This window comes from Leishmania donovani, chromosome 17 (assembly GCF_000227135.1).
Source record: "Leishmania donovani BPK282A1 complete genome, chromosome 17".
NCBI classification, from domain to species: domain Eukaryota; phylum Euglenozoa; class Kinetoplastea; order Trypanosomatida; family Trypanosomatidae; genus Leishmania; species Leishmania donovani.
In genome coordinates this window covers 443,807-456,225 of record NC_018244.1, presented here as the reverse complement: position 1 = coordinate 456,225, position 12,419 = coordinate 443,807, and the positions used below count along the sequence as shown (strand labels likewise).

The window sequence follows — 12,419 nt, the reverse complement described above, 5'->3', positions numbered from 1 at the left end:
GAGAAAACAACGGGAAGGACGGAGGGAGGGAGGGAGGGGGGAGAGGTCCTTCAGCGCCCCTCCCGCCCTTTCCCGCCCCCCCCCCCGCCCCCTCCTTCTTCATGGTCGCCCGACTCGCGACACGATCGCCCGCATTCGGCTGCTGCTGCCGCTGCTTCCACTGCTGCTGCTATTGGTGGTGACGTTGCTGTTCCTTAACGAAAAAAAACGAATACAAGAACACAAACACTTAAGACGGGTGAAGCACAGCGCCAAACCCTCCCGACCGCCACTGCCCCAATATCACAGCACACACATCACACGCACCGCACACCCTCTTTCCTCACCCGGCGCGCGCACACAGCACACACTCGAGGGCCGAGAGACGTTTGATTAGTTAAGGTAACATGACACACGGTGAGCACCAGAGAACGACAACACGAAAACATAAACAAGGGAAAGAGCGAGCGAGGGAAGGAGGGAGGGAGGGGGTACGGAAGCTGGAGAAGTTGGCACACGCCCACACTGGCACTAAAGCACCCACGCACGCACCCACTAGGACACGCTCCGAACTTCGCAGCTACGCAGTGGCCGTCTCCTTCCTCTTGCGGAACGTGAAGGTCAGAGCGCTTGGCAAGCCGGGGCGCTCCACTGCGGCGCAGTAGTCCTTCAGCTCCTCGCTGTTCTCGCAAACGGCCGAGAAGGCGCGGAGAGAGGCAGCCACGATGTGCGCCGTCTTCTCCAGCCCCTCCGCATTGCGCCGAATGGCAGCCTTGCGTACCTCGTCAACGGCGCTGCTAGACATGACAGCCTTCAGCTTCTCGGCGGCGTTGCTGGCCACCTCGGCCGCCTTTTTGGCGTAGATCGGGATCTTGCTCACGTCGTCCAGCGACGGCTTCGCGCTCATGCAGCGCTCGTACGACCGCAGCGGCGGGTTGCGCAGCTGGCCGTAGCAGAGGAGCAGGCGGTGGTTGAAGATGTTCTCCACACTGATGAGGGAGCCCTTCGGCGCACTGGCAAGGTCAATGAGGTTCTTCCTCTCCATAAGGCACGCAGAGAGATAGGTGGCGTCGGAGAGGGAGCAGCACGCGTCGAGCAGGCCGTCGCGGGCGAGATCCATCTGTCCCGTCGTGCGCGTCGTTAGGGCAAGGTTGTGCACCGGAATGTGGGTGCGCTTGTTGATCAGCGTCGCGGGAATAAAGTTCGTGCTCTGCAAGCACAGCGCCGTCATGTTTTCCTTCTGGGCGCGCTGCGCGAAGTTGATGTACCATATTGCCGGTACCAGCTCTCCCTGCGTCAGCAGGTCGAGCTCCACCTCGAAGCTCATAATGAGTTCCATCGCGCGCAGCACGTAGTCGTTCGAGAAGAGCGTCAGTACCGTGCTGCACCGGATGCACTCCGCCTCCAGCTCTTTCGAGACACCAGGCATGTTGGCGAGGAAGACGGAGAGGTCAGTCGTGTACGACAGCTCCTGGAGGCGGATGAAGTCCGCCATCGTGTTCATCATGCGCCGGTGCGCCAGCCCGCGGTTGCACAGCATCGTCTCCAGGAAGACGAGATACAGCTTGCTCACCTCCATGACCCAGCGCCGCACCGAGTCGATGGTCTGCTGGCGCAGGAGCATTCGCTGCTCCGGCGTCACCTTCAGGCGGTTCATCGTGCACTTTACGCGGTACTCAACGACGCCGTCAACCATGGCCTCGTCGGCCTCGAAGATTTTTTGATAGAGCGGGGCGCCGTACCTCCTCGTCAGTGTCTCCAGCGTGCGGCGATGCAGCGGGGCGCCGTAAAGGAACGACTCGTTGGGGTCACGGCTGAACAGGACGACGGCGCAGAGCGAGCGCGCCGGCAGGAGCGGCTGCAGCGCGCCAAAGTTCTCGATGAAGTCCGCAATGCAGGCAAGTGACTCCATGTTCACAAGCGTCTTGAACGACATCAATTGCTGCAGCAGGCGCTTGTAGGCGGACATGGCATCGGCAAAGGACGTTGCGGGCAGCGCCTTGGTCGGAGTGATGACGCTGACCCAGTAGGCGATCTCCTTCGCGCGTAGCAGCTTCGCCTCCGGCGCCGGCTCGCTGGAGCGGATGTAGAGGCCGCTCTCCAGCAGCGCGAGGGCCTCTTGGCAGATGTCGCACGCCGCCTCAATATCCGACCTCTTCTTCGAGTCCAGAAGCAGCGACAGGGCCGCGAGGAAGTGCTTGCGGAAGCGCAGCCGGGCAGCCACGGCGGGGCTCGAGGACTTCGCCGCGGCTGTCTCCAGCTCCGCCAGGATCTCGTCCACGCTGCAGTCGGGCTGACGGTCCAGCTCCGGGGGCACCAGCATGAACTCCTCCTCGCTGCGGTTCGTAGTGGAGAAGACGGCGCGCAGTACGCAGTCGAGGGAGCGCAGCACGCCGCGGCAGTAGGCGTGCAGGGTGCCGTTCTGCTCCTTGAGAAGATCCATGCGCAGGAAGTAGGGGAAGTCCAGGTAGCTCTGTGTGAGGGAGTACCCCTGCAGGTACGTGAGCTCCTTGACGTGGATGTAGTCCATTACATCCAGCAGCGCCGCCTCCGTGGACACGGTAGCCGCCGAGGGCACCTCTTCCGTCTTCAGGAGATGGGAAAGGGAGTAAATCTCCTCGCAGTTAAAGCCAGAGTCCGTCTTGGGGTCCATGATCTCCGGTGCGGAGAGGATGACCTCCTTGTCGATGCCGTCGAGGCAGTGGCAGCTCCAGGTCGACTCCCCCTTCAGGCAGTCGTTGAAGGCGGTCAGGACATCCTCCCAGGTATCGTTGAGGTCGCAAAGTGGCTTCGGCGGTGGCTGCATGGTGACCACAGAGAAGACGGAGACGTGAGACAGAGAAGGCAAGGCGGATGTATGTGTGTGTGTGGGTGTTTCACACGACGCTGCGCGTGTACGCTACGTGCTTCTTCCTGTGTCCTGCTTCGGGGTGCCGTACGGCTGTGTTCCTTTTTCGCTCTTCCGTGGTGTAAGCGGCAAGACCTCTAGGCTCGCACGATGTGTGCGTGTGTGTGTGTGAAGAATGGAAAGGGAAGGGATGGGATAGAATGCTGGAAGAGGTCGGTGAAGAATCGTGCATGTGTGAGGAGGGAAGACACACACACACACTCACATCCTCACGGACAGGCACGAGTGCGAGCCGGGGCGTACGGCATCCTCGAAATGAGAAGGGAAGCAGGGCGTACTATGCGGGGGAAGGGGGCGGCGGCGGGGTCGAGCCACGCGAAGCAGCAGTGTCAGTGGGAAGCATACGCGAGTGCACGCACGCGCGCGTTGTGCCTCGCTCTCCCCACACTCTCCAAAACTGCCGCAATCAATAATGCCCGTTTGAACGCTGCGGCAATGGTCAGTGCCCCTTCTCCTGTGGGAGCGGCTTCTCCAATCCGCCGTCTGTGTGAGCCCTTCGCAAAGGCTCACCCCGACGAATAAGCAAGCCTGCTACCCTCATGGAACAGACGCGCGCTACACGCGCCCCCCTCCCCTCCCCCCTTTAACACACATGCACAAAAGCACACACAAACACACACTGCAGCAGTAAGTCGCACAGAAATGCAGGCGCATGCGCATGCGCGGGCACCTAAACGGAAAAACTTACTGCAGGTGCGTGGGCAGGACGCATCTGTCCCTTTGTGTACGTATCTGCCTCTCCTTCTCTTTCACCCGATGCGAGGAGCTGTGTGTGTGTGTGTGTGTTGGCACGCACCGCTGCCTGCGTGGCATCTCAGCGGTCCCTGTGCAACGCTCTCTTTCCCTGTGGGCGAAAGCCAGGCGGATGAAGCCTGTGAGAAGGCCGGATGCAGTTGGACCGCACGCTGCATGACAGAGAAGAGGGGCAGAGGTTGAGCAGGCCATTGCCACCCCCTCGCCGCCGTCTGAGATCTTTCCGATGATGAGGTGAACATTGCATGGATCCGAGACGGCTCTCTGTGCTCGGTAAGCGCATGAGTGAGGCTCTCACCCCTCATCACCACTCAACTTCAGTGGACGCGCATGTCCGTCTCCGCCCGATCCTTCTTTGCCGCCGCACCTTCCGCCTGACTACTCTCCCCTGCAGCAGCGGCATCGTTTGTGCAATACCCCTCAGCGCAACACGTACGCATGGCAGCCCCATCACAAGCACACACACACACACACTTCCGGGATATATACACGCATATCGACACTGACAGGCAGTGGTGGGTGGTGAAGAAGCACAACGAGGAGCAAGAAAAAGTAGTGAAGAGATGTTGCCGTTGTGTGTGCGTGTGTGTGTTCAGCAGCATCGCCATCCATGATGCATGCCGAAGGAAAGGGCGCAACAGACTGAGAGAGCGAGAGAAGGAGCAGCGCACACAAACACACACACACACAATCACGGCTATGCTTGTGAAGTAAAGCAAGCGAAAGAAAAAAGAGTAAGACGGAGAGGCCCGTGCGGCAGTCCGGAGTCGTGTGAGGCGCATGACTCATCCTCGCACGTGTGTGCGCACACGCGCACACGCCCTAGAGTGGCGGCTGCACTGTAGCAGCAGCAGCGTTGGGCAGACCCACTTTACTTGCGACCGGGCAACGTTGCTCTTCGTCCAAGAGTGCCCTGAAGCCGTCGTACGCCGAGTCATCGCGCGAGGACGTGCACGGCAGCGAAGCTTGTGCGTCACTGAGGCGAACCTTCTGCAGCATCTCAACCACCGCGCGCACCTCCATCTCGGTTGGCTGATTCGATGAGTCCTCAGTGCGAGCCCGCCACCACGTCCAGAGACGCTCCAGCACTTCAGTTTCTGTCAAGAGTGCCGCCGACGGAAGCTGCTGTTGCTGCTCACACTCAGCGCGGTACCAGTAGGCCTGTCGCTTATCCAGCTCTTCGCGTGTCTCAGCTGTGTAAAGCCGGCCGCAGCCGCCGATGGCCCAGGCTCCGTCTGCGAGTACCTGCAGCGTGGGCTGTATCGCCACCCCATTGGGTGGAGTGGTGTAGTAGGCGTTGGCAGAGGTAATCGGCGGGTACGCAACGTGCAGCCGCGACGGACTGCACGGCTCGGCGCGAGAGTCGTTGAAAAGATCATGGACGCCGCGTGTGGTTAGCGGAGATCGGAACGGCGTGGTGCGCGACATCTCAGCGTTGGCGCGGGCAGGGATGTTGGCCTGCGCAAGCGTGGGCAAATCGGCTGCCTCCGACCGAGGAACGGCAGCGTCTCCGGTGGTTACCAGCGTTCGAAAAGCGACGGCAGTGTTGGCTGCAGAAGGCGTTTCCATGCGACTAGTCAGTCCAGCGCCGCTCATCATTGCGCCGCTCTCTCCTCCGCCTCCTAGGTCCGTTCGGTGTCCTCGAGCGCCCCCGGCGATCGCCGCCGTGTTGCCAGCGCCCTCGGCCGCCTGTGCGCCGTCCGCGCCGCTCAAGTCGTCGAACGTCAGTGCCGCGGACGACGGGATGCCAGGCGTAGCCGTTGTTGTCGCCACCCTGAGAGCGGCGGGGCGACCACTGAAGCCCCGAAAGTGCCGCACGGCCGCAGCGGCGCTGGAGGCGAAGAGGGGCGTGCTGGCGCGACTGCTTTGGCGGCTGAAAGGGGCGCTGGCGACTCCAGCCATCGCACCCGGGGATGAGACACCGTCGAAAGCCAGCGGCGTAGCGAGCGCAGGCGGAATAGCGAGCGCGGACGGCGGCGTTGGCAAGGCGAACGGGGACGGCGACTCCAGAGGAGGGCGAGAGGGAGATGCTTCCGCGTCTCGGCTCAGGACTGGAACGACCTCGGTAGTCGGTGATACTCGGGGATTGTCAACAGAAGAAACCCGACCAGCACCAGGTTGCGAGGACGAGAAGCTCGGTGTACCAACGCCACTGTCACTGCCACTGCCGCCGCGGAGGCGCAGAGGGTGCGGCTGTTGGTACCTCAGCACCTCAGCTGGCCACCCGATGGTAGCAACGGGAGGCGCTGGAGGTCTCAGCGAGAACTGCGCACGGCGCTGCTCTGCCGCCTCCTCGCTTACCGACACGCTATCGTCAACGTTGCTTGCGGCGTCGCTGTCGTTCATCTGCTCCCGCAGAAACGACGGCATCGTGGTGGTGGTGGTGCTCATCGACGCTTCCGCAGCAGCGCCACCGACGGTGGTGGTGCGCCCGCGCAAATAGCGAGGCGACGCGTTACTTGCCATCGGGCTCGCCTGCGCGGCCCGCGCCTCCGCCTCCGCATCAAGTGCTTTCTTGCGCAGACTCACTAGCATCTGCACCTGATCGAGACGCAGTCCACGCCACAGCCCCTGCGCCGTTGATGCTCGCAGCATTGCGCACAGATGCTGCTCTATCCATGCCTCGCAGATGAGCTGCATCTCCGGCACCCGCCAATGCGCTGCTGCGATCCAGTACGGCCACACGTCGCGCGACAGCGCCAAAAAATGCCAGAGTAGCTTAAGCATCGACGAGGTGAGGGAGGAGAGGCCGGTATAGAGCCCCATCCACAGCACTGCCGCGTAGTCGTTAGCGAAGCCATTGCGAAGGGCGTCGGACTGCAGGCTGGCGATCCCGGCGGCAGCAGTCGACTCCCTCTCAGTGACTTCTGTCCTCCCTGGCAGCTGATAGAAGATGGGGAGCACGCCGGTGTGCAAGTAGTGAAGCAGCTGGCACACACAAGCGTGCGAGAGGGTCGGCGCAGTGGAAGCCGCCGCAGGGTCACCAGTGCCGATGCGAGAGTGCGCGCCACTGCGGCCGAGGCGGGCACCGCTACTATCGTCCGTGAAGCACGCCACCGTCTCCGGGGTTGGGATGTAGTACACGGGAACGCGCTGGCGGTGGGCCGTCGCCACGGAACGGGCAGGCTCGGCATCTTCAGAAGCTTTGGCAGCCGCGGGGCCTCTGCGGAGGTGATCTGGGCGGCGCCACACGGACAGTATCCTCGCCGTCATGGGGCATGGCCCGCCCGCGCCACCAGCCCTGCACAGATGGGCATCCCGCGCCTCTGCTGGTTCCGCTATTGTCGGCAGTGGCAGCAGGCTTGTGAGATCCACGTACTCGTCCGGGGTGCTGCGCACATATGGGCCGCAGCCGCTGCCCTCGTCAAGAAGGGCAGCAAAGTAGGCGCTGCGCTGCGCCAATACGGACTTCTGAATCGGGAAGTAGGTAACCACCTTCTCGGTGGCGGTCTCGGCTGATCCTGCGCCGCCGTCGTCGCCGCCCACGCGCCGACCAGGTGCTACGAGCCGCCCCTCCTCGCTGGAGCCCCCTTCCACGACGTCCTCGATGAGGGCTAGGGCAGCATCGGCATGGGTATCACTGCCCCAGCTTGGCGCGTCGCCAGAGGAGCCAGTCATGGCAGCAATGGAGGCGGCCGGCACCGAGGATACACCTCCAGGTACCACGAGCAGCATTGCCATGTCCGCGAACGGCACCACCATCATCTCTGCGGCCGCCCTCACCGTTCCGCCCACCGCCGTCTCTGGCTGTCTGGCGTGCCCACCTGTCGTGACACAGCGCCGCTCTGCCGGCGGTCGCTGTTGGCGGCGTGACGGTGTCTCGCAGGCATGCGACATAGCTGAGAGGGAAGGCAGCGGTGGTGGCATCCCTGGTCGATGGTGCCCCTCTGCCGGCTTCAAGAGCAACGGAGGCGGTTGCTGATGCCGCAAAACGGAGGAGCGAGACGGCGACGCCGCTGCAGAGGCTACGGCCGCCGCTGCGACCACCGCCCCTTTTGGTGGATGACTGTGAGGCGGATGAGCGCAGCGGGGCCTATCACTGCCCACCACAGCGGCGTCCGACGTGCCTCGAGGTGTCGTGGCAGAAGGGTCGACATGCGCGATGCGATCGTGCGAGCTGCCCGCGATGCCTGGCGGTGTAGCGGTGCGAGATGGCAGCAACGACGTGGCAAGCGCGGATGTGGCTACCACAGGCTCGGAGAAAGGGTGCTGCTGGAGCATGAACGCACGCGCTGGGCTTCCACCGCGACCGTTACCGTGCGCTAGATGTGGAAACACGCTGGCTGTAGAGGACGACCTGGAGGCCGGCTGCATCTCTTGGGAGAGGTACTGGGCGCCGCTAGTGGAACGCATGTCCGCGGCGGCGGGCTCGATCGCGGTGAACACCAGCGGCGGTGTAGAAGAGTCACTTCCCCCAGCTGCGGGCATCTCAGTAGTCGCCCCTGGCATGCTCCGCGATGAAGGAATCACCGACATGGTAGGGAGAACGGCGAATAGAAGCGAGTGTTGCTGCTGCTGTTGCTGCTGTGACATGGTCGGAGAGGGGCCTGGCTGTGCGCTGCTCATCAACGGCACTGCCGCTGCTCCTGCTGCCGAGGAAGGCAACGAAATAGATGAGTGCGCTTGCAACGTGGAAGGCCAGCGTGACGTCGACAGACTCGGCACGCCGCCCTCGTGGCTGTGAAAGGTGAGAGGGCGGCTGTCCCGAGCGTGAGGCGCAGTAGCGGTGGCAGAAGCACGTCCGTTTCGGGGCGGGCAGAGTAGGCCCTGTGCGGCCTCAGCCGACGATAAGGGCGGCGGGCGGCTCAACAAGGGGTGATCCACCAAGTGAGATGGGACAACGTCAGTATGCCCCTTTCGAGGCGTTTGGGGATGGTAACGAGTGCCGGAGGGTCGTGAGTAAGAGCGGGGCAAGTTGCACGTGTCGTGCGCCGGCTCGGTAGTTGAATGAGCCAATGTTGTTCCAGCTGTGCTCGCAACCGACGACGCGGCGGCGTCGGCGTCCGCGGAGGGAGAAGACGGAGCCAGGAAGAGAAGCGGGGTTGAAAGACTTACGCGATGCAATGCACCATCTTCAGTGCCCATGCCTCTGTCGTGGTCATCTCTGCTAAGCTCGCTCGGTTCTCTGAGACTCACGCGGGTTCCAGGGGCGCTGCTGTGGCTCTCCTCTTGCTGTCCGCCACGGACGCTGCCGAGCAGCCCACTTTCGCGAGCACTGGGGCTCTGTCGGTCATCCGCGTCGCTGCTGGCGCGGGGAGCCGCAAGCACCCTCCCTCGCTTGGACCAGTGCAACTGACGCGTCCCCGGGGACAGTAACTCGGCAGACGAGTGCAGCCCCAGCATCGACGCCGGCCCTGAATGACCTCCAAATGGAAAGGAAATAGGCGACAGAGGCGCCGAGAGTGAGTCGCACGGCTGCCGCATTACAACCGCCGCCGCCGCGTGTGATGGCGACTCAGCAGAGTCGCCTGAGGCACGTGGTGAGCGTTGCGGCGCCACGAGGCGCTGCGTGAGTCCCGTGGCGGTGCGGCACCGCTGCTGCAACTGCTCGATGAGCGGCACACCGCTGCGCCGGACACATCGCAGCAGCCTCAGCTCACGCTGCTGTGTCTGCTGCTGTGGTACAGGTGTTGGTGGCGTAGGAGGAGGCGGAGTCTGGAAGAAGCTTGCAGGAGGCACAGCGTTGGGTGTGGGGGGGCTGACGACCGATGTTGCCGTCGCAGCCGTCGCAGCGGGCAGGGAAGACGCCGCCGACAGAACGGGCTGCTCCCACGTCATCAGCTCGCCGGAGGAGAGAAGCATCGGTGTCATCGCGTGGCACCGCAGTAGCCGCGGCATCTTTCGAGACACAGCTTCTGCGCGCAGGCGTGAGACAAGAGACGCGGCGCCGGCATCCTCGGCCGTCGCTGTCGCAGGGGGAGACCGACTGGCACTGATGTCATGAACGCCGCCAAGGACGCTGCCTAGAGTTCCGTGACCGGCGTCGGCGAGCGGGTAGGACTGCGCGGTGGAGCAGTAAGCCGCGGTGGTGCCGGTTGTGGAAGGCAAGGAGGCGCTCGCCACTGTTGTCGCCGTTGTGTGAACCCCCGAAAGGGAGCGAGAGACTGCCATTGGCGGCGGCGGCGGCGACGACGGCGCTGTCCAGGCTGAGGGATAAGTTTGCTCAAGCATGGTCGATACGCCTGCTCAGGAGGGCGCGAGAGAGGAAGAGAGAGGGAGTGGCAGCTGATAGCCGCGCTAAGCGACGGGATCAGGTGAGGGCCACGGAGTAGAAAGGGCCCACGGAGCACAGAGAGATGGCGAGACAGACACACACACGGGGCAGCGAATCACAAGAACAAAACAAAGCCTTTGGTTGTTGTTGTTTTTTTGCGGCAGCCGAGGCAGGAAGACTCACGTTGGGGGAAGAGAGCGAGACAGACAGACACACCGATGCAGACTCAATCACACATGCAGTCGTCTATATGCATGGCGGCCCATGTGCTGCTCTTCCCCTCCACCCTTCCCTCCCCTCGTCGGTGTCTCCTTTCTGACGCACCCTCACCTTAGCTAGCCAACGGTATGCCCGCTGCGTAGCACAAAGTCCTCCGCGAGGCGAGGGCGTCAGCGAGGGAGAGAGGAAGACAGACAGACAGGGAGAGCGGTCAAGACAGCGCTAACGTGAGAGCAACAAGGCGCGATGGTAAAGGAAGCCGCGCAGCAGCGAGTGTGACGGTGTGAGTGCCTTACGTACAGGCGTGTCTGATGTGTGACTGCGCGTCTATGTATGCGGGTGCGAAGACTTGTGCGGCGGTTGGCACGCGCACGCTCCTCGTGAAGCAGATGTGCAGCACCTGCGTGTGAACGGAAAACAAGATAAGACGGAGGAGCAAACTTAGCGAGGAGGGAAGGAAGGTGTGACGAGTAGCAACGAAGAGAAAGCCAGCAAGCTGGGATGATAAGAGTGCATCTGACGTAAAGACAAGCGTGAAGGCCACGTCGCGGCGCCGTGTTCGCGAGGGAGGGGGTTGGGGAAAGGGAGGAGAAGGGCTAGCGAACTCTCGCATGCTTAGGGCCTTCGATGATGCTCGAAATCCCCCCCTATGCGTCATCCGCCCGATGGGGTGGCCATGGACGACAAGTCCCAACTTGAATGCATGGAAGGGCGATACCCTTTCCACAGCCCATACGTGACACACACACACACACACACACACCGCGCCCACCGTCACCCTCCCCCCCCCCGATGCGGTGCTTCGCTGCCATCGCGCCGTTGCACATGCGCTGCTGTGCATCTTTGTCTGTTCGGTTCGTGTGCAAGGAGACTCAGAGACACAGAGAGAGAGAGGACGACGCCGTGCCTGTCGCACACCCACCGACGCCACCTCCCGCCATCCAACGAGGATGGCGAAGAGCAAAAGTCGCAGGGCATGGATAGGTGTGAAAGGGTACGCAGGAGTTTGAGTGGGGCCCTCATTCTTGACAAGCACTTTGCCCAGCATCACTGTCCCCCGCCCCCCCTTCTCTTCTCTGCCTGCGTGGGTATGTCTGTGCGTGCGTCCCGCTTTCCATCGCAGCCCATGTCCCAAGGGGGAGAGACAGAGAAGGAGGGGCGGGGAGGAATCAGCGCACAACATCGGCATCCCCTCCTCTGGCGCACCCCTCGCACCGCCCAGCCTGCCCGTTGCTCGTACACCTCCACGAGAAACAGAGACAGGAAAAACGAAACAGAAGGAAAAAAGGAAAATAGAAGAGAGAGACGGTGGCAGCACCGTGAATAGAGAGAGAAGGGCATCAACACATCGGCGCGCTTGAACAGCACAACGGCACAACGACACAACACACCAAAGGAAGATGCGAAAGCCGTGATCAGACATCCTCAAAAAACAGCGAAAAGAACCAGAGACGTGACGAAAGGCTGTAAAAAGACCACGTGGCCGTTGGGGGGGGGGTGATGGTAATGTTGTTGCGATGGGGAGGAAGACGGGGAGAGACCGCTGGCACGGTGTGTGGGGGGGGGGAGGGGGGCGTAGGAAGAGCACGAGCAGCAGCGTAGATACCATGACCCCGTTTTGGATCATACGACCTGACGGACGACACATCGTAAGAATGGCCCCAGAGCGCACGCGTCGAAGGGAAAAGAGAGAGGAGAGAGGAGGAGGCGAAGTCGATAAAAACAGAGAACAAGAGGAGGAATGGGTGCACGGCCGCATGGTGATGCGAGCAGCGCACACGCAAGGAGGGGCAATCAGAGGCGACATCAACCCCGAAAGCCCGCGTGGGTGGACCCTACATGGTTTAATTCAATGAAGGCAATGAAGGCAAAGAAGAGCGGAGCATGTATGGCGGGGCGTATCACACGACGCCGTCGACACAGGCAGAGGGAGAGAGGGAGGGAGAGGGGCGCGCGCAGAGGCAGCACCCCACGGGAAACGACAGTCATAGAAACGAAATACAAAAAACAGAGAGAGGAGGACATACGCAGACACGGATATACCTCGGAGGTGCACCGTGGCTGGGGCCCACAGTCGTGGTGGGTAAAGAGGGAAAGAAGGGCGAGAGGGGGGAAAGAGACACACACATAGATAGAAGAACGAACAAAACAGAAGATGCAAAACAGTCTGACGCGTGTGCGCTCCTCACACCCGGTAGTGTACATCTATGGCAAAAGGCGTGCGCATCTGTTTGCTTGGGTATGAGCGTTTATGCATACGTACGTACCCGTGTTCGCGTTCGCCAGCGTATGCGTAGGGCCGGCTGCCAGCTCAGAGAAAGAGGACGAGGGGAGCCCGCAACGGTC

The 12,419-nt window shown here is 62.2% G+C and overlaps 2 protein-coding genes across 2 annotated transcripts; both read right to left on the bottom strand.

Annotated features, from left to right (window-relative positions):
- Window positions 1–559: 559 nt before the first annotated feature.
- LDBPK_171080 (hypothetical protein, conserved) lies at window positions 560–2,785 on the bottom strand (the record flags this gene model as incomplete). The annotated part of the gene is made up of 1 exon (XM_003859914.1): window positions 560–2,785. The coding sequence occupies one exon, from the start codon at window positions 2,783–2,785 to the stop codon at window positions 560–562; it is 2,226 nt and encodes a 741-aa protein (XP_003859962.1).
- A 1,677-nt stretch (window positions 2,786–4,462) lies between these two features.
- On the bottom strand, window positions 4,463–8,725 carry LDBPK_171070 (hypothetical protein, unknown function; the record flags this gene model as incomplete). Its single annotated transcript, XM_003859913.1, has 1 exon — window positions 4,463–8,725. The coding sequence occupies one exon, from the start codon at window positions 8,723–8,725 to the stop codon at window positions 4,463–4,465; it is 4,263 nt and encodes a 1,420-aa protein (XP_003859961.1).
- Window positions 8,726–12,419: the final 3,694 nt, after the last annotated feature.